This window comes from Carcharhinus amblyrhynchos, chromosome 19, assembly GCF_965287045.1.
Source record: "Carcharhinus amblyrhynchos chromosome 19, sCarAmb.v2.hapA, whole genome shotgun sequence".
Classification (NCBI taxonomy): Eukaryota; Metazoa; Chordata; class Chondrichthyes; order Carcharhiniformes; family Carcharhinidae; genus Carcharhinus; species Carcharhinus amblyrhynchos.
The window spans coordinates 43894600-43914624 of NC_137342.1; the positions used below are offsets into that span (position 1 = coordinate 43894600).

Sequence of the window (20025 nt, forward strand, 5' to 3'; positions counted from 1 at the left end):
CTTACCCACACAGTTATTAGGCACTGTGGCCAGGCTGGGCTGGCGAAGGGGGAGTGTCTTCTGATGGGCCCCTTGTGAGTGTCTGGAGTGACAAGCAATAGGAAGCATAATGAGGGGCAAACAACATAGGGGGGGATCACTAGGGCAGCACGGTGTTTAGCACTGCTGCCTCACAGCAGCAGGGACCCAGGTTTGATTCTGGCCTTGGATCACTGTCTGTGTGGAGTTTGCATTCTCCCTGTGTCGACAAGGGTTTCCTCCGGGTGCTCCAATTCCCACACTCCAAACATCTGCGGGTTAGATGGATTGTGTGCGACACAGTGGTTAGCACTGTGGTTATAGCACCTCGGACCTGGGTTCGATTCCCAGTTTGGGTCACTGTCTTTGTAGAGTCTGCACTTTCTCCCCGTGTCTGCATGGGTTTCCTCCGGGTGCTCCGGTTTCCGCTCACACGCTGAAAGATGTGCTGGTTAGGTGCACTGACCCTGCTAAATCCTCCCTCAGTGTACCCGAACAGGTGCCGGAACGTGGTGACTCGGTGATTCTCACAATAACTTCATTGCGGTGTTGATGTAAGCCTACTTGTGACAGTAATAAATAAACTTTGAACAACTTTGGTAATAACGCCAGGCAGATGAAGCAACATCAGCTAATGAAGGGACTTACAGCTGGTTTTACCCCTAGCAGCCTAGGGTCTGGGAACAAAATGACCATCACCATAAGTGAATTATATTAATTTAAAAGAACCATGCAAACGCATGTGCAGATTAATTGAAATTCATGATGTTGCCGTGAAGAATAAAATATTCTTCTGCATAAACTAAGATATCACATTACAGGTTTCCCTTTGAATACATTCAGGTTGTTAATATGTTTGATTTACATAATTTAAATTTCAACTTCCATTTAAAATCAGCGGCTGCCTGTAATGTGATTTCCTCTAAGGGGTTTTAATCAGTGATGGAGGAACTGGGTGAGAAAGGTTTAATATTGTGATTTTTTTTTAAAAAAAAACCCTCCCAGGCTGAAACCTAGCTGCCATTCACACTTAACACTGGTTATGCTAATATAATTAATTTTCATTTCAATAATAAACACCAACACTGAAGTTCGAGTTGCTGGAAACAAGACTTTTCCCTTTGATGGTTTGCACAACACCAAAGCCACTTTGAAGGTTCTTTCGTTCTGTCACGGGGCAGTGGGGGGAGAACGTAAGGGTCACCTTCCACTGGCCATGCTACACGTGGTCATGTGCTCAAGAAACCTGGTGAACTCCGGGGCTCCTTTAGCGATAATAGTTCCCGAGAGGTCTCTCCAGACGCCTCAGTCAATCCAGTCAGTGAGCCATGTGAAGTGGCCTTGATTCTCTGCCCTCTGTAGGAGAGCCACTATTGTCCTCTGAGCCCCTGGGTTTAGGAGTGGGTGGAAATGACCTCATTGCTCATTACAGTTTAAGTCACGGGTAGATTGATTTCTGATCGATAAGGGGATTAAGGGTTATGGGGAGCAGGCAGTAAATGGAACTGATCCACTTCAGATCAGCCATGATCTTATTGAATGGCGGGGCAGGCTCGAAGGGCTAGATGGCCTACTCCTGCTCCTATTTCTTATGTTCTTATGTACAGCTATTAGGTGACTTCTGTCAAGGAAACAGAATGTCACTGAGGGCAAGATCAGGCTTGGCAACATGGCAACCTGTCTGCAGCTGCCATTCACATATGAATGTGGGGCATCTGAGCCAGATACTGAGGTGAGGATCTCCAGAGTTATAACTGGGAGAGAGCGAGCGAGCGCAAGAGTGAGCGCTAGAGTGCGCAAGAGGGAGGGAGCAAGAGAGAGTGAGCAAGGGCGAAAGTGAGGGAGCGAGTGGGCAAAAGTGGGAAATGGAGAGAGTGAGCAAGTGAGCCAGAGGGCGCCAGCGAGAGGGAGCCAGTGCGTGAGCGAGCGGGAGCCAGTGGGTGAGCGAGCGGGAGCCAGTGGGTGAGCGAGCGGGAGCAGGCGGGCGAGCGAGCGGGAGCAGGCGGGCGAGCGAGCGGGAGCAGGCGGGCGAGCGAGGGGGCGCGAGGCACGGGCAAGGGGGAGGGTGAGGGAGACAGACTGACAGCATATGAGAGAGCGAACGAGTGCGTGCGAATGAGAGAAAGAACGAAAGACAGAGCGAAAGTGAACAATAGACAGAGAATCAGGGAAAGCTGAGAACGAGCGTGGAGGATACAGAGGGAGGGAGGTGGTGAAACTTTGGCTCCAATAATCAATATTCCACCTTCCATCATCTGTAAGATCATTCTGCTGTTCACTTCGAAATTCACACCATGTTCCATTCGCCCATCATTGCTGAACTTACTGAGCCTCAGTTAAACCACCCCCACTCTAACATTTTCATCCTTTTGTTTAATTCCATCGGTGACCTCACTGCCTCCCTGTCACGGTCATCTCCAGCCCTCAGATAGTCACAATGCCATATTTTGCACATTTCCAGCTCTGAAGATCCCTAATTTTCAATTATTCATCCCCGAAACTCAGGTATTCCCTTCCTCAGCTCCTCCCAATCTCCATATCACTCTCCTCTTTTACAATGTTCCTTAAAACCTAACTCCTCGACCAAGCTTGTGGTCTCCTTAAATGGTTCAACGCTGAGAGTGCTGATGCTTCACTACATTAAAGGTGCTATATAAATGCAGTTGCTGTGGAAATTCCACAATTTGGGTGTAGATTAAAGGAAATGGGAGTGGTTTGCTGATCATGTGGTGGTTCTCTCAGTTCCTCTGAGGATGCTCAGAGTCTGCAGGGTGACTTGGACAGGCTGGCTGAGTGAGCAAATAATTGGCGAATGCAAAACAATGTGGATGAAGGTGGGGTTATTCACTTTGGCAACGAGAAAGGAAGATTATTATCTCAATGGTGGTAGTTCAGGAAAAGGGGAATTGCAATGTGACCTGGATGTCGTGGTGGAACAGTCGCTGAAGTTTGGCATGTGGGTACAGCAGGCGGTGAGGAAAGCTAATGGCATGCTGGCCTTCATAGCAAGAAGATTTGAGTTTAGGAGTAAGGATGTCTTGCTGCGGTTGTACAGGGCCTTGGTGAGGCCACACCTTGAGTATTGTACGCAGTTTTGGTCTCCTAGTTTGAGGAAGGACATTCTTGCTATTGAGAGAGTCCAGCAATGATTCCTGGAATGGCAGGACTGATATAAATAAGGACACTGGATCGACTGGGCTTGTACTCATTGGAATTTAGAATGAGAGGGGATCTCATAGAAACATAAAATCCTGACAGGACCGGACAGGCTAGATGCGGGAAGAATGTTCCCGATGTTGGGGGAGTCCAGAACTAGGAGTCGCAGCCAAAGAATAAGGGATAAACCATTCAGGACTGAGATGAGGAAAAACTTCTTCCAGTTGTGAACCTGTGGAATTCTCCACCACAGAAAGCTGTTGGGACCAGTTCATTAGATATAGTCAAGAGGGAGTTGGATGCGGCCCTTGTGGCTAAAGGGATCAAGGGGTATGGAGAGAAAGTGGGAGTGATCATATTGAATGGTGGTGCAGGCTCGAAGGGCCCAATGGCCTACTCCTGCACCTATTTTCTCTGTTTCTATAAAGAAGGCACCTGACTCCCTACACTCCCTTGAGTGTGATAGAATCTCTCCACTTGTCTGGACGAGTGCAGTTCTAACAACACTCAAGAAGCTTTGACATCAATGCAGGAGAAAGTATCTCGCTTGACCTGTGACCCACCCACTATCTTACGCATTCACTCCATTGGTGGCAAAAGTCCACACAATATACAAACGCATTTCCGACAGCAAATTTTATCTACTGGTCACAAGTAAGGCTTACATTAAAACTGCAATTAAGTTACAGTGAAATTCCCCCAGTCGTCACAGTCTGGCGCCTGTCTGGGTCAACACACCCAACCAGCATGTTTTTCAAAATTACGCTCCTTCATCAACTTTGACTCACCTGATGAAGTGGCAGTGCTCTGAAAGCTCGTGCTATCAAATAAACGTGTTGGACTTTAACCTGGTGTTGTGAGACTTCTTACTGTGCCTGCCCCAGTCCAGCGTGGGCACCTCCACATCATATCTTTCAAAATGTCCAACCCAGAATCTCTACCAGTGAAGGTCAAGGGCAGCAGGTGCATAGAAACCAGAACTAATAGGACTAACGGAATAGTTCCCTTCAAGGATCATGCATCAGCCTGACTTGGAAATACATCAGCATTCCTTCAGTGTAACAGGGTCAAAATCCCAGAATTCCCTCCTGAACAGCACTGTGGATATACATACACCACAATGACTGCAGAAGTTCGTGGCGATGGCTCATTAATACTGAGTGGCCTACTCATTCTTCTATTTTCCATGTTGCTACGTCATCTTCTCAAGGGCAACTGGGGATGAACAATTAATGGCAGCCAAGCCAGTTATGCCCACATCACATGAACTTGTAAAAAAAAACTGAATGGAAAAATACCATTTAAGCATGAGACAAAATAGCTACTTTAATGTCATTCATTGCTTAAGGCCCACGGAGCCTCCTGTCTCCTTTCTCTGTCTCCTGTGTTAAAAATGCACCTGAGACTCCTTGCTGAGCTCAAGAGGCCTACGCAGCAAGGAACCGGATATACCTCAGGAAGTGAGGAGGGAATGAGAGAAGGTCTGAGGGAGTGGGGAGGGAAGAGTTAATAGGGAAACTTCAGGACAAATGGGGCAAAAGTCAGGCCCACCAATTCTCCAGCATTTGACAGGAACCTCTATGTGAAGGCACTGGGCAAATGCATCAATCCTGCTGTCAGCCGAGCTGGGAAAAAAATAGAATTTCAGCAAGACCATTGTGAACATTCTTCAACCCCACTCTCCTCATGCTTATAGCTTCCTGCTTTATTTTTTTATTAATTCACGGGATATGGGCGCTGCTGGCTGGCCAGCATTTATTGCCAACCCTTAATTGCCCTTGAAGGGCAGTTGAGAGTCAATTGCATTGCTGTGGATCTGGAGTCACAAGTAGGCCAAACCAGGCAGATTTCCTTCCCCGAGGAACATTAGTGAACCAGATGGGTTTTTTCCGACAATGGTTTCATGGTCATCAGTAGATTCTTAATTCCAGATTTTTTTTTGATTGAATTCAAATTCCACCATCTGCCATGGCAAGATTTGAACCTGGATCCCCAGAACTTAGCTGAGCTTCTGGGTTAATAGTCTAGCGACAATGCCACTAGGCCATTGCCTGCCTATTGCTTGGAGAATGGATTTGGTAAATTAACCTCAAAACCCCACAAAAATCAACAACTTTGGTTCCAATGAAAGCAAATTGGCTGCTACTTGCATCTTCATCAACATTCTGTGGCAACGATTTTAAGAGATTCCAAAAATTCAAGAAGGACAAAAACTAAACACTAGGACTGATTGTTTATTTTTAGAAATGCAACGATCAAAGAAGCTTCTTGGCCTTCTGGCTAAGATCAAGTCCAAGATTGGGTGCGATGCTGTTTCATGTCAGCTTGGATCTTGTTTGTCTCTCTTGTGGGGATCATAAATTGAATTGAATTTGAATTGCTTTTGGAGCAAGCAAAGGAGAAGAATTAAGGGCTTGCCCTGACCATTCTGTGTACTGGCTTTGTAACTTTAGGAAGAGTGGCACAATAGCTAGCACTGTTACCTCACAGCGCCAGAGACCCAGGTTTGATTCCAGCCTTGGGTGACTGCGCATTCTCTGTATGCTTGTGTGGGTTTCCTCTGGATGTTCTGGATTCCTCCCACAGATCAGTGATGTGAGGTTAGTTGGATTGGTAAATTGCCCGTTAGTGTCCAACAATGTGTAGGTTAGGGGAGTAGCGGAATAAATGCGTGGACTTGGGTCTAAGGTGGGGGCAGAGTCAGTACAGACTTGATGGGCCGAATGGCCTCTTTCTGCACTGTAGGGATTCTCTGAATGGAAATTGACTCAATGTTTGGAATTTTTTCCAACATTGTAATTGAAACTGTGCTGGGCTGTTGGCTTCGAGGTGGGAGGTTAAACAGAGACCCTGGCCCCTATTTTACCATTTTGATTCTAAGTGCTAGATGGATTTGAAACTGGGAGTGTTTCAGTCCGGCTTTTAAGCTTGTTCTGAGGCACTTCCATACGCGGTCTACCTGAAAAAATATCAGCGATTCCGAATTGTGCTGCAGAAGCCTGTGGGTGGGGCTCAATGTGCCCAAAACTCTGCAGCTCCGATCGGCATCTCTGATTGCGCAAGCGCAGAAGAAAGAGTGATAGAACGCGGCTCCCCTGCAACATTGCTCCTGGGCCGACTAATGCCTCTCCTTGTCCCCCCACAGACATTGCCCCACCCCCACAATATTACTGACCCCCTTATCCCCCCACCCACCCGCCTTTCAGACTGACTGTGGCCCCTTCCGCCCTCACCAATCTCAGGCAGAATGGCAGCCGACCCCCCCCACCCCCCCAAATTCCCTCTCACTGATCTCAGGCAGAGTGGCAGCGGACATCCCCCTCCGCCACTTGTCCTCCCCTGCACCGATTTCAAGCAGAGAGCCATTGGACGCTCAGCACTTAACCTCCTCACTAGCTGGAGTGCCCGAATTGGACTTCTGTGGAACGTGTCTGTTTCGCGCTGAATCTGGATGGGCAAACGCGGTTGTAAAGGGGGACGTGCCGGTAAGGTTGGGCGTGCAGTGTATCAATGTAAATGCGCACAAATACATTTAAATGGCCGCCGCACCCGTTTCGGGCACGGTCCCGATCGCAGCCATTTTTGGGCCTTGGTAAGGGGGGACCCGGCACAGACGCAGGCACAGATTGCGCTACTCGCTTCATGCCCGACTTTACCAAGTTTTCGTGCCCAAAAACAGGCGCAACTTGATGATAAAATCGGGCCCCCTGACTGCTCTCTGAGGTGGATGCAAAAGATCCGAAGGCACTGCCTGAAACAGCAGGGGACCTCTCCCTGGTGCCCTGGCTGGACACCAGTGTCGAAACTGTGCGACCGTTCCCACTGGTGGGATCTTCCAGTCCTGCTGATGGTGAAAACCCCCCCCTCCACCTCTTCACCACAGGCTCCCCAGCAATGGGAGATTGCAAACAACGGGAAACTTGTTGACCATGACGGGATCGGCAGATCCAGCCATCAGTCAATGGCAGGCCGCCTTCACAAAACATGCCGCTCAGGGGGTGGGGCTGGGAGTGGAGTGGGGTGGGGTGGGTGGAAAATTGATTGCCGTGTTTCCCACATTGCAAACGTGACTTCACAAACGCTGTAGTGGCTTTAAAACACTTCCTGAAAGTCATTATATTCTTCCTATAATAGATGCAAAAACAGCACGTGTGTGTTGTAAATGACACTACAACGAGCTGTGCTGGCAATCTTTCAGAATCCCTGGAGGTGAGTTTCACCAGGAATGCGGCAACACTCCTCGCTCAATCCCACTCCAAGGCTTGAGCCCAGAATCATAGGTTCATCGAATCCCTACAGAGCAGAAGGAAGCCATTTGGCCCATCGAGCCCGCACCAACTCTCTAACAGAGCACCTTTACCTAGATCCACCCTCTGCCTGATACCAGTAACCTTACACAAGCATCTGGGTTTGATTCCCAACTTGGGTCACTGTGTAGAGTTTATACATTCTCTTTGTGTCTGCGTGGGTTTCCTCTGGGTGCTCCAGTTGCAAAGTCTCACAACACCAGGTTAAAGTCCAACCAGTTTCCACGCACCTGACAAAGGAACAGAGTTTCCGAAAGCTTGTGGGATTACTCACAAATAAACTGGTTGGACTTTAACCTGATGTTGGACAGACTTCTTACTGTGTTTACCCCAGTCCAACGCCGGAATCTCCCCATCATACTCCAGTTTCATCCAACAGTCCAAAGATGTGCTGGTTACGTGCACTGAAGCATAGTTACAAGAAGAAGGAGTAGGCCATTCGGCCCTTCAAGGCTGCTCACCATTCATTTCAATCATGGCTGATCATCAAATTCAATTTCCTCTTCCTTCATATCAGTTGATCTCTTTAGCTCCAAGGGCTGTATCTAATTTCTTCTTGAAATCACACAGCGTTTTGGTCTCAACTACATTGTGTGGTAATGAATTTCACACATTCACCACCTTCTGGGTGAAGAAATCTTTCTCAGTGCCCATGCTAAATTCTCCCTCCGTGTACTGGAGAGTAGCGACCGGGGGAATTTTAACAGTGACTTGACTGCAGTGTTAATGTGACATTAATAAATAAACCCAAACTTGTTTCAGATTCCAGCATCCGCAATATTTTACTTTTATCTGGAACATAACTTGTACCTGTAAAGACCACATCTTGGATTTCTCGGGCACTGTCACTTGTGTCAAAAAACTCTCAGTCCTGTGCTGGGAGTTTGTACAAATTAACCACCGCCTTAAAATAGGGGAGACCCGCACGTTGAAGAAAGGCCTCCCATAGTAAAGTAACACAAGTGCTCAACATAACAGAACAAAAGCCTTACATTTATTGCAGGCAGAAGCTGGCTCTTTGTTTCAAGTTTATCACCCCCACCCCAAAGCCTGCCTGCCTCCCCATGTTAATTCTGACCTGCACCCTGCACAGATAAAGCCCTGGGGAAGGGGAAAACAATACTATTGAGTATCCTCATTCATCACAGAGAGAATGTCTTCACCTCCCCCACAAACTGAAAATCCATCCAAACCGGACAGTCAGGCCGATAAAAAAGTTACAGAAAAAATGTCACCCAATCCACTTGTACGACTCTCTTTAACTCCCAATCACACCGATCTATTTGTGTTAAAGACAGACACACATACATACAATTAAATCAAGCACTCCAAATAATAACCTGCAGCATTTCATTTTTGTTTCAAGAAATGAAAAACAGTCTCTGGAGCTTTTCTGAATGTCAGCCAAACTCAAAAGCTTTCCAAGTCTGCCGGGGGATCTTATTACATGGAGAAAGCAGACTCTCACTGCATGAGGGGCAGAGAGAGAAGAAAAGAGGGACAGAGGGAGTGAGTATGTACATGTGAGAGAGAGAGGGGAAAAAGAGAGACGGAGGAAGAGAGGCAGAGAACAGAAAAGGAGGTGTGTGTTAAGTAGGAGAGTGGAAGCGAGATGAGAGAGGAGAGGGGGAGAGAGAGGGAGGGAGTGTGCACATGCGAATGAGAGAGGGAAAAAGGAGAGACGGAGGAAGAGAGAAAGAAAAGAAAGGGTAAAGGGGTGTATGCAAGTGTGAGAGAGAGGAAGCAATCAGGAGAGAGGGAGAAGAGAGAAGGAAACAAAATCACAGAGGAAAGAGGAGGGGGGTGTGCGAGTAAGTGAGAAGAGAGGGAGAGAAAGTGAGAGGGAGAGAGGAAAGGGAGAGTGTGTGAGTATGTGAGAGAGTGTGAAAAGGAAGGGGGCAGAGAGGAGAGAAAATAGGGGAGGGAGAGAGGAAAGGGTGTGTGTGTGTGCATGAGAATGAGAGAGTGGGGAAGGGGAGGGAGAGAGAGAAGAAGGCAGAGAAAGAAGAAAAATAAGAGAGGGAGAGAGTGTGAGAGTGGGGAGGGAGAGAGAAAAGATAGGGGAGGGAAGAAGGAGAGAGCGGGTCGAGAGAGGGGGGAAAAGGGAGAGATGTGAGAGGAGGGAAGGGTGGGAAGGAGAGAGAGATGTGAGAGGGGCGGGGGAGGAAGGAGGGAAAGATACGTGTGAGAGAGAGAGGAGACTCCAGTAGTAGCAGCTTCTGGCTGAACTGAAACGGCCACAACGAGTTTTCTTTGAAATGGGACACAGCAGAAAGATTGTGGACAATAATCAGCACAAACTCTGGAGCTTACCTTAGAACTTTCCAGCTGTCCAGCGAATCCAGCTCGGAAATGACAGAAACCATTGTAAAGGAGCCAAACAGAACAGTAAAATGCACAGGGAGAGAGAAAGCAGTGACTTCCTCACTGCTGCCAGAAGCGAGGAGAGCAGCTGATCAGCGCTTGTCATTTCCAACCCTCCGCCCCTCCACCCAAGCTGCCACTTTCTTATTGCTCTCTCTCTCTCTGGTGCCTCTTGTTCCTCCACTACCTCCACCTCCCCCCCCTTCCCTTCTAAAAACCCCGGGAAATCTGTTACAAAAGATCAAATCCAATCTTGTTCAGCAGGCACTTTCTGTTCGGTGAAGCCTGACTTTAATTCGCTCTGTATTCATGTTGTTTCTCTGGGGGATATAAAATCTAGATCCGTTGACTCCAGCCCTTGCTGATTCTTTTTTTCAAGCCCGAACAGCTGGAAAATATACGAATCCAGTGCATCGGAATAGACAAAACTCTCCCCCCGTCAATATCCTCAGGAATTCTTACCTGTCCACAGAAGCTTGGACACCTGCACAATAACTCATGCCTGAGGTTCTTCAAAAAGCTTCAAAGCCTCAAATGTTTTGTGTCCACCCCCTTCTTCGCCTGGGTCAAAGCAGCTCTGGGCACTTGGGAACAATGTGATAAATCGTCCCAGACCAGCCCCCAAGCCCCACTGGGGGGGATGGGGGGTGGAATCTGCCAAAACCTGAACACACTGAAACTCTTTATTCCCCTGTCACTTCTGATGCATGGCTGATAAGGGCAATCAAGTCATTGCCCTCTCTCATTGGGTGGCCCCCTTCGTCTATGCCTCCAATGTTAGTGGCTGATAAAAAGCCCCCCCATCTTATCCTCCTTATCTTCATCCCACACTTGTGAGTCCCCCCCGCCCCACCCCACATGTCCATCATGAAAGGGAGATGGTCCTTTTGCTTCCTGTCGCTGCCTCAGAACTCCCTTAGCCGAGAAATTCATAGAACTATAGGCCCCCTGCAGTGCAGAAGGAGACCACTCAGCCCATCAAGTCTGCACTGACAACAACCCTACCCAGATTCTAACCCCGTAACCCCACATATTTACCCTACTAATCCTCCAGCACGCGGGGGAAATTTAGTGTGGGCAATCAACCTCACCTACACATTTTTGGACTGTGGGAGGAAACCGGAGCACCCAAAGAAAATCCCTCAGACACGGGGAGAATGTGCAAAGTCCACAGTCACGTGAGTCCAGAATTGAACCCGGGTCCCTGGCACTGTGAGGTAGCAGTGCTAACCACTGTGCCACTCTTTTAAATCTCACCAGTTGCTGTGGTGAGATGTTCACACTGGCAAAGCAAATACAAAAGTCTGAGGTTACGTACCAACTGACTCAAGAACAGCTTCTTCCCTGCTGCTATCAGACTCTTGAATGGACTTACCTTGCATTAAGTTGATCTTTCTCTACACCCTGTAACAGTACATTCTGCATTCTCTCCTTTCCTTCTCTATGAATGGTATGCTTTGTATAGCGCGCAAGAAACAATACTTTTCACCGTATCTCAGTACATGCGACAATAATAAATCAAATCAAAAATCAAGCCTGGATTGTGGGCAGAAATGGCTCCTTCAACATGAAGTGGTAAATCTGGACCCGGCAGAATTGATCCACGTTGAGTCCACTTTCAGAGAACAGCACGGGTTAGCACCAGGAGATAGTTGAATAAGTTATGGGAAGGCCTGAATTCATCATTGCCAAATTGTCCTCGGGGCCGCCTGGTTACCAACTTTGGCTGGACTCCTGGACATTTCATTGCATGACCATATACCTCGAACCCATCCTTCCTATCACTGAGCCCCCTCCCCTCCCACAACCCCGGGCTTGGAATATTCTTAATGTCCAATGTACATAATTGCTCAAAGAGGCAAAAAAAGCAGCAATTTTTGTCCGACGTAAGTGTTGTTCGCATCAATGTCCAAAAAAATGGCTTGCATTTATATAGCGTTTTTCATGACCACCAGGCATCTCACAACCAATGAAATACACTTGAAGTGTAACCACCATTGTAAAGTAGGAAACACAGCAGCCAATTAGTATGAAATAAGCTCCCACAAATGTGAACTGGAGAACCTGTCTTGTCTGATGTTGATTGAGGGGAGAAAGTATTGGACAGGATATTTAAGGTTATCATAGAATCATAGAACCCTACAGTGCAGAAGGAAGCCATTCAGTCCATCAAGTCTGCGCTGACCACAATCCCACCCCTATTCCCATAACCTCACATATTTACCCTGCCATTCCCCCGACAACAGGGTCAATTTAGCACGGCCAATCCACCTAACCTGCACATCTTTGGACTGTGGAAGGAAACCAGAGCACCCAAAGGAAACCCACGCAGACACAGGAGAATGTGCAAACACCACACAGACAGTGGCCCGAGCCAGGAATTGAACCCAGGACCCTGGTGCTGTGAGGCGAAGTGTCCCTGCTCTCCTTCAAAATAGCTCCAAAGGATTTTTCACAACCACCCAAGCAGGCAGATGGGAGCATGCCCATCTATCTCATTCAAAGGACAGCACTTCTGGCAGTGCAGCACTCCCTCAATACTGGAGAGTCAGCATTGCTTTTTGTACTCAAGCCCTAGAGTGGGACTTGAACCTGGAACCTTCTAACTCAATGGTAAGAGTGCTACCAACTAAGTCACAGTGAACCATTGCTTAGCCTTTAGATATTCAAGGACAATACTGGAGGGTCGGCCACCCATAATTCAAGCAGAAGTGTCACCAGGCATCATGGGAGGCATGGTTTAGTGGTATTATCGCTCAAGTATTAATCCAGAAACTCAACTAATCTTCTGAGGACCCGGGTTCGAATCCCATCTAGGCAAAGGGTGGATTCAATAAGAAAAATCTGGAATAAAGAATCTACTGATGACCATGTAACCATTATCGATTGTTAGAAAAACTCATCTACTTCACTAATGTCTTTCGGGGGGGGGGGGGGGGGAGATCTGCTATCTTTACTGGTCTGGCCTATATGTGAATCCAGAGCCACAGCAATGTGGTTGACTCTCAACTGCCCTCTGAAATGGCCGAGATAGCCACTCAGTTGTCACCACCACCTTCTCAAGGGCAACTAGGAAGGGGCAATAAAATGCTAACCAATCAGAGACACGCATGTTCCACAAATGAATAAAAAAAGAATTCACTGAATGATTTCTTCAATTATTCAGTCCCAGGCAATCTCTACCCCAAAGTAGGCCAAGACATTCAGTTCCTGGGGAATAAAACATATAAAATTCTATGCTCATGGACAAGTTGTTCATTGGATTCCGGCTCTGAAAAAAAGGGTTGCTAAGCTAGTTAAATAGCAAGGAAAATTGCTCCAAAAAACCCTGTTCTTCATGGAGAAAACAATGTTGATATGGTCGTACTCATCAATTTCCAACAGGACATTACTAAAGTGAAGGGATTCCACATTTTTGAATAAATTGTGTATGCGCCACAGTAAGTGACAATGGCATACACTTATAGAGGGTCTTCAACAAAGAGAAACATTCTATAGCACGTCACAGAACACTAGTCAGACAAAAATGGATGACAGATCAGTGTTTGTGACTTGACCTGACAACGGCTGAGCTAAGGTTGGTTGTCAAAGATGTCAACCTTGGACAAATCCCAGGTGTGAGATTTACAGTCGTGAGCTGCATACCTGAGGGCCTTCCATTGCACAGAGATGGCTAATAAAACAGCAAGCTGCCTCTGACATGCAGACCATAGGAGAGGCCCCAGTGACATTAATATATTCTTCCCTCTCTCACTTCTGTCTCTCTGTCCTTCTCTTGGCATGATGGCACAGTGGTTAGTACTGCTGCCTCACAGCTCCAGGGACCCTGGCCTTAGGTGACCGTCCGTATGAAGTTTGCACGTTCTCCTTGTGTCTGTGTGGGTTTACTCCGGCTGCTCTGGTTTCCTCCCACAGTCCATGCTGTGTAGGTTAGGTGGATTGGCCATGCTAAATTGACCCTTAAGCCTTTTAAAGTTTATTTATTAGTGTCAGAAGTAGGCTTACATTCACCCTGCAAAGAAGTTACTGTGAAAGTCCCCTAGTCGCTGCTTGTTCGGGTACACTGAGGGAGAATAAGCAGGAATAGGGAAAATGGGGACAAAGTAGGTAAGACTGAGTTGGAGTTACAGCGATCTGGTGGGTGGGTGAGTGTGGGGGTTGCGGGGGTAGTGGTTGTGAACTTGGGTAAGATGTTAAGTTGCTGCAGATTCAATGGACTGAATGGCTTCTTTTCCCACTGCAGGGATTCTATTCCACCAGCGTGATCCAGGGAAAACACACCGCATCTGTCTGCATCTTGAATGGCTTTTTAGAGTTACTAAGCTGGAGGCCAAGCTGCAGACACTGCAACACAGCAGGGAGGGAGAACATTGTCTGGACACCTTATCTAGGAGGGTCTTAGGATAGGGTGTTCCGATTTAATCAGTAGTCCAAAACAGGTGTGGGGCAGGAATGATGATCCAGAGATAGAAGTGGAGGTGCTTTGGCTTTTTTAAAATTCTTTTATTTAATTCAATGGTGGAACACCTATTGCCCATCCCTAAGTCACCCGAGGGTAGTTGTGAGTCATCCATATTGCTGTGGCTCTGGAGTCACATGTAGGCCAGGTCAGGTAAGGATGGCAGATTTCCTTTCCTAAAGGACATTAGTGAACCAGATCAGTTTTTCTGACAATCAACAATGGTTTCATAGTCATCAGTAGATTTTTAATTCCAGATTTTTTTAAAATTAAATTTAAATTCCACCATCTGCCCTGGTGAGATTCAAACCTGGGTCCCCAAAACATTAGCTGAGTTTCTGGTTTAATAGTCTAGTGAAAATACCACAAGGCCATCCCTTCCCCTAATTGATTGTCCAACAGGTTTGAGGTGCTTGCAACCTGAATGGGTAAAAGTGGAGGTTGCCGGGTGGTTCAGCAAACTGACCGTGGTACAGGAAGCTATCTAAGTTGCGGAGGAGAGAGTAAATAGGATTGCAGGGGTAGTAGGAGACAGTATAGTTGGGGGGTTAGTCAATGTTCTCTGTAGCCAAGAGTGAGAGTATATAGGGCTTTGTTGATGCGAGAGTTCAGGACATCTGCTCCACACTGGAGGGGAATGTGCAGGGCGGGGTGGAGGATCCAGCGCTCATGGTCCATGTAGGTACCAATGACATAGGTAGAGCTAGGAAAGAAGTTCTGCTCAGGGAATATGGGCAGCTCGGGGCTAACTTAAAAAGCAGGATAAGGCAATTGATATGTTGGCCTTCAGAGTGAGAGGATTTGAGTATAGGGATCGGGATGTTTTGCTGGGATTATATAGGGCGTTGATGAGGCTGTACCTGGAGTATTGTGTGCAATTTTGGTGTCCTTACCTGAGGAAGGATGTCCTTGCTACGGAGGGAGTGCAGTGAAGGTTTACCAGGCTGATTCCTGGGATGGCAGCTCTGTCATATGAGGAGAGACTTATTCAGTTAGAATTATATTCGTTAGAGTTTAGAAGAGTAAGAGGGGATCTCATAGAAGCTTATAAAATTCTAACAGTGTCAGACAAGGTAGATTCAGAATGTTCCAAATGGTGATTGCCAGGCGAGACTGTTCCCTTCCTGTTGGCGAGCACTTCAGTGGTCACGGACTTTCGGCCTCTGATCTTCGGGTAAATGTTCTCCAAGGCGGCCTTCACTACACACGACAGCGCAGAGTCGCTGAGCAGAAACTGATAGCCAAGTTCCGCACACATGAGGATGACCTCAACTGGGATCTTGGGTTCATGACACACTATCTATAATCCCCATGACTTGCATGGGCTTGCAACATCTCACTTACTGTCCTGTCTGGAGACAATACACATCTCTTTAACCTATGCTTAATGCTATCTCCACTCACATTGTCTGCACCTTTAAGGCTTGATTAGCTGATTAACTGTAAAGACTCGCATTCTAATCAGTATTCTGTAAACTGTGTGTACCTTTATATGCCCTGATTGTGATCAGAACTCCCCATTCACCTGATGAAGGAGCAGCACTCCGAAAGCTAGTGGTGTTTACTACCAAATAAACCTGTTGGACTTTAACCTCGTGTTGTGAGGCTTCTTACTGTGTTTACCCCAGTCCAACGCCGGCATCTCCACATCATGGGGAAAGGGGCCATTCAGCCCATTGAGTCTTTTAGGACTGAGGTGAGGAGAAACTTCTTCACCCAGAGGGTGGTGAATGTGTGGAATTCACTACCACAGAATGTAGCTGACGCCAAAATGTCTGATTTCAAGAAGAAATTGTAGCTCTTGGGGCTAATGGCTTCATGGGATATGGGGGAAAGGGGATTAGGATATTGAATTTAGTGATCAGCCATGGTCAAAATGAATGGTGGAGCAGCCGCGAAGGGCAGAATGGCCTACTCCTGCTTCTAGTTTCTATGTTTCGATATAATAATCTCTTGTTTATCTAAACACGAGCAATTTGGCACAGGGTAAACTAGATTAGGGAGATGAACACGCAGCTCAAAAATTGGTGTGGAAGAAATGGGTTTTGACTCAAGGAGCACTGACACCATTACTGGGGAAAGTGGGAACTGGGCCATTGGGTCAGTCTTCACCCAAACCATGCTGGGACCTATGTTTTGACAAGTCACATAACTCAGGCAGTAGAGAGGGCTTTAAACTAAATAATGGGGGCGAGGGATTAAGTTTGGGAAGCTGTGATCAGTTAAAAAGCGAGGATAGAGCCAAGGAGCAATAAGGGAAATAATAATCAGTGCATGGCATGAAGGGAGAGAGCGTTCAAACTTAAGCAGAAGAGGCCAGAGGTTGCAGAAATGCTAACAAGCCAGAATGAAAGGCTCCGTATCTGAATGCAGGTGGCGTTTGTAACAAAGCAGATGAATTGTCAGCTCAAATAGAAATAAATATTTATGATCTGATAGCCATTACAGAGACATGGCTACAGCATGACAAAGGCTGGGACCTGAATATTCAAGGACACATGACATTTAAGAAGGACAAGATGCTCAGAAAAGGTGGAATGGTAAATTCTGTTAATTAAGGATGTCAGTAACACAATAGAGAGAGGTGATCTTAGTTCCAAAAATCAAGGTGCAGAATCTGTTTGAGTCAAGATAAGGAACAGTAAAGGTAAGAATTCAATTATGGTCGTCATTTATTTTGAGGCAAAGAAATAAGGGAGAATTACAGAGCAGTTAGCCTGACATCAGTAGTGGGGAGGATGCTACAGTCTATTATGAAAAATGTGATAACAGAACATTTGGAAAGCATTAATGGGATAGGACAAAGCCAGCAAGGGTTTACGAAAGGCAAATCATGCTTAACAAATCTACTGGGGTTTTGCAGAAGTAACCAGCAGAATAGATAAGGGCGAACTATTGGTTGTGATGTATTTGGACATTTAGAAGGCTTTTGAAAAGATCTCTCATCACAGATTAGTAAACAAGATTAAAACACACGAAATGGGGGGGTGGGGGGGTAACATATTGGTATGGATCTATGAATTGGTTTATAGACTGGAAGTAGAGAGTGGGAATAAATGGGTATTTTTCCTTGTGGCACGCAATGACTAATGGAGTACTGCAGGGACCAGAGCTTGGACCCAAGCTGTCCATGATGTATATAATTGACCTAAATGAGGGAACCAAATATAACATTTCCAAGTTTGCTGATGACACAAAACTGGGCAGAATTATGAGGAAGATGCAAAGAGGCTTCAAGGTGATTTAGTCAAGTTGAATGAGTGGGAAAACACATGCAGAACAACATGGCTAAATGTGAAGCCATACACTTCAGTGTGGAAAGCAGAAAGGAAGAGTATTATTTAAATGGTGATATATTGGGGTGTGGATGTACAAAGGGAACTGAGTGTTGCTGTACATCAATCAATGGAAGTGGAGAGGCAGATGCAGCAATTAGGGAGCAAATGGTATCTTGGCTTTCATTGTAAGAGGATTTGAGTTCAGAAGTAGGGATGTCTTACTACAGTTGTTCATGACCTTGTATGGCCACGCCTGAAGTATTTTATTCAGTTTTGACCTGTAGCTATCTAAGAAAGGATATACTTGACATACAGGGAGTGCAGCATAGGTTCACTAGACTGATAGTTGGGAACCTGAGGATGTGCTGTACCTTGATTTCCAGGAGGCATTTGATGAGGTGCCGCACAGACAGATACCTGATGTTGGAATCGAATCTGGGTCCCTAGAGCTATGAGGTAGCGGGACTAACCATTGTGCCATTTAAAAATGTACAAAGGGATTGTAGACAAGTTAAGTGAATGGGCAAAAATCTGTCAGATGGAATATAGTATGAGAAAATGTGAACGTGTCTACTTTGGCAGGAACAATGGAAAAGCAGTATCTTATTTAAAAAGGGAAAACATTCAGACCTCCGGAGATACAAAGGGATCTGCAGAAAGTTAGTATGCAGATACAGGTCAGGTAAGCAGTTAATAATTTTATCACTTGTAGTCTCAGATGTAATCTCTCTGGTTTATGGTTTATAAGAGTTATATTAGATAATAACAAGGAGCAGGAAAGAAAGGCCCTAGAAAAATGGATATAATCTGAAACAAAACATCTTTCAAAAGTTTAACTTAAAGAGGTAAGATATGACAGGGGACCTCCAAGCCATGGTCTGCTCTTCATGCTCTATGTGGGAGGCTGGGAACATTTCCAGTACCTGCAGCCAGCATATGTGCAGGTGTCTCCAGCTGCAGCTCCTGGAAGCCTGCATTTCGGAGCTGGAGCGGCAGCTGGGGAGACTATGGAGCATCTGCGAGGCAAAGAGTATCGTGGATAGAGAGATGCTCACACCACAGGTTCAGACTACACAGGCAGGAAGGGAATGGCTGACCACAGGCAAAGAAAGGGAACTAGGCAGACAGTGCAGGACTCTCCTGTGGCTATTCCCCTGCAAAACAGATATGCCGCTTTGAATAATGTTGAGGGGAGTGGCCTTTCAGGGGAAAACAGTAACAGCCAAATCCGTTGCACCACGATTGGTTCTGCTGCAGAGGGGAGGAGTAAAAATGTGGGATTGCAATAGTTATAGGGGATTCAACTGAGTTCAGAAACAACAAGGGGCAAAAAAACATTGGTATACAGATCACCATACTGTATTGGGAAAAGCATTAGATAGGAAATCAGAGATGCATGTGTTAAAGGAATATGTGTGATTATGGGCGACTTTAATCTTATATAGTTTGGGAGAATCAAATTAGTCACAGAATAATAGAGGAGGAATTTCTGGAGTGCATATGAGCTGGTTTTCTGGAGCAATACATTAAGGAATTGACAAGGCCATCTTGGACTGGCTGTTGTGCAATGAGAAAGGATTAGTTGGCAATCTAAATGTGAGAGAACTCTTGGGGATGAGTGACCATAATATGGTAGAATTCTTTGTCAAGGTGAAGTTGTTGATTCTGAGACCAGGGTCCTGAATCTCAGTAAGGGTAACTATGATGGTATGAACTATGAATTGGCCATGACAGACTGGAAACATTACTGAAAGGAAAGACAGTGGACAGGCAATGGCAGGCATTTAAAGAATGAATAGGTGAACTCCAGAAGTTGCTTATTCCTGTTTGACACAAGAGTGGCAAGGGAATTGTGGCCAAACCAAGGCTGACAAGGGAAATTAGAGATAGTATCAGATTCAAGGAAGAAGCTTACAAATTGACAAGACAAAAAAATAGGCCTGAGGATTGGGAGCAGTTTAAAATTCAGCAAAGGAGGACCAAGGGATTGATAAGAAGCAAAAAATAGAGTATAAAAGTAAACTCGCGGGGATCATTAAAAACCCACTGTATAAGTTTCTATAGATATGTAAAGAGAAAAAGATTGTCCTACACATCTTTGGACACTAAAGGGCAATGGTCAATCCACTCAATCTGTACGCCTTGTGTCTGTGGGAGGAAACTGGGACACCCAGAGGAAACCCATGCAGACATGGAGGGAACATGCAGACTCCACACAGACAGTAACCCAAGGCTGGAATCAAACCTGGGTCCCTTGTGCTGTGAGGCAACAGTGCGCACCATTCTGCCACCGCACCGCCCATGAGATAATGATGTGTATTTGCCAGATTTACACTGATCTGTGTTTCCTAAAAAGAGCACCCATGATCTTGTGGTGTCCACAGCACTGGCTTGCACAGATACACTGATTCAGTGACTGAACCAAAGACGGTTGGCACTGTCA

At 46.3% G+C, this 20025-nt stretch overlaps 1 protein-coding gene across 12 annotated transcripts in view; it reads right to left on the minus strand.

The window, feature by feature from the left end:
• Positions 1 to 10326, minus strand: part of celf2 (cugbp, Elav-like family member 2) — a 614034-nt gene extending 603708 nt beyond the window's left edge. For 5 of the 12 annotated variants that reach the window (XM_080207689.1, XM_080207685.1, XM_080207681.1 and 2 more), the window contains exon 1: positions 9795 to 9935. In XM_080207689.1, the coding sequence (XP_080063815.1) occupies positions 9795 to 9847 (53 nt within the window). In that variant the 5' untranslated portion in view covers positions 9848 to 9935. Of the gene's footprint in view, positions 1 to 9794; positions 9936 to 10307 lie in introns of those variants that run through there. The other 7 variants (XM_080207698.1, XM_080207695.1, XM_080207687.1 and 4 more) reach the window with 3 other exon arrangements.
• Positions 10327 to 20025: the final 9699 nt, after the last annotated feature.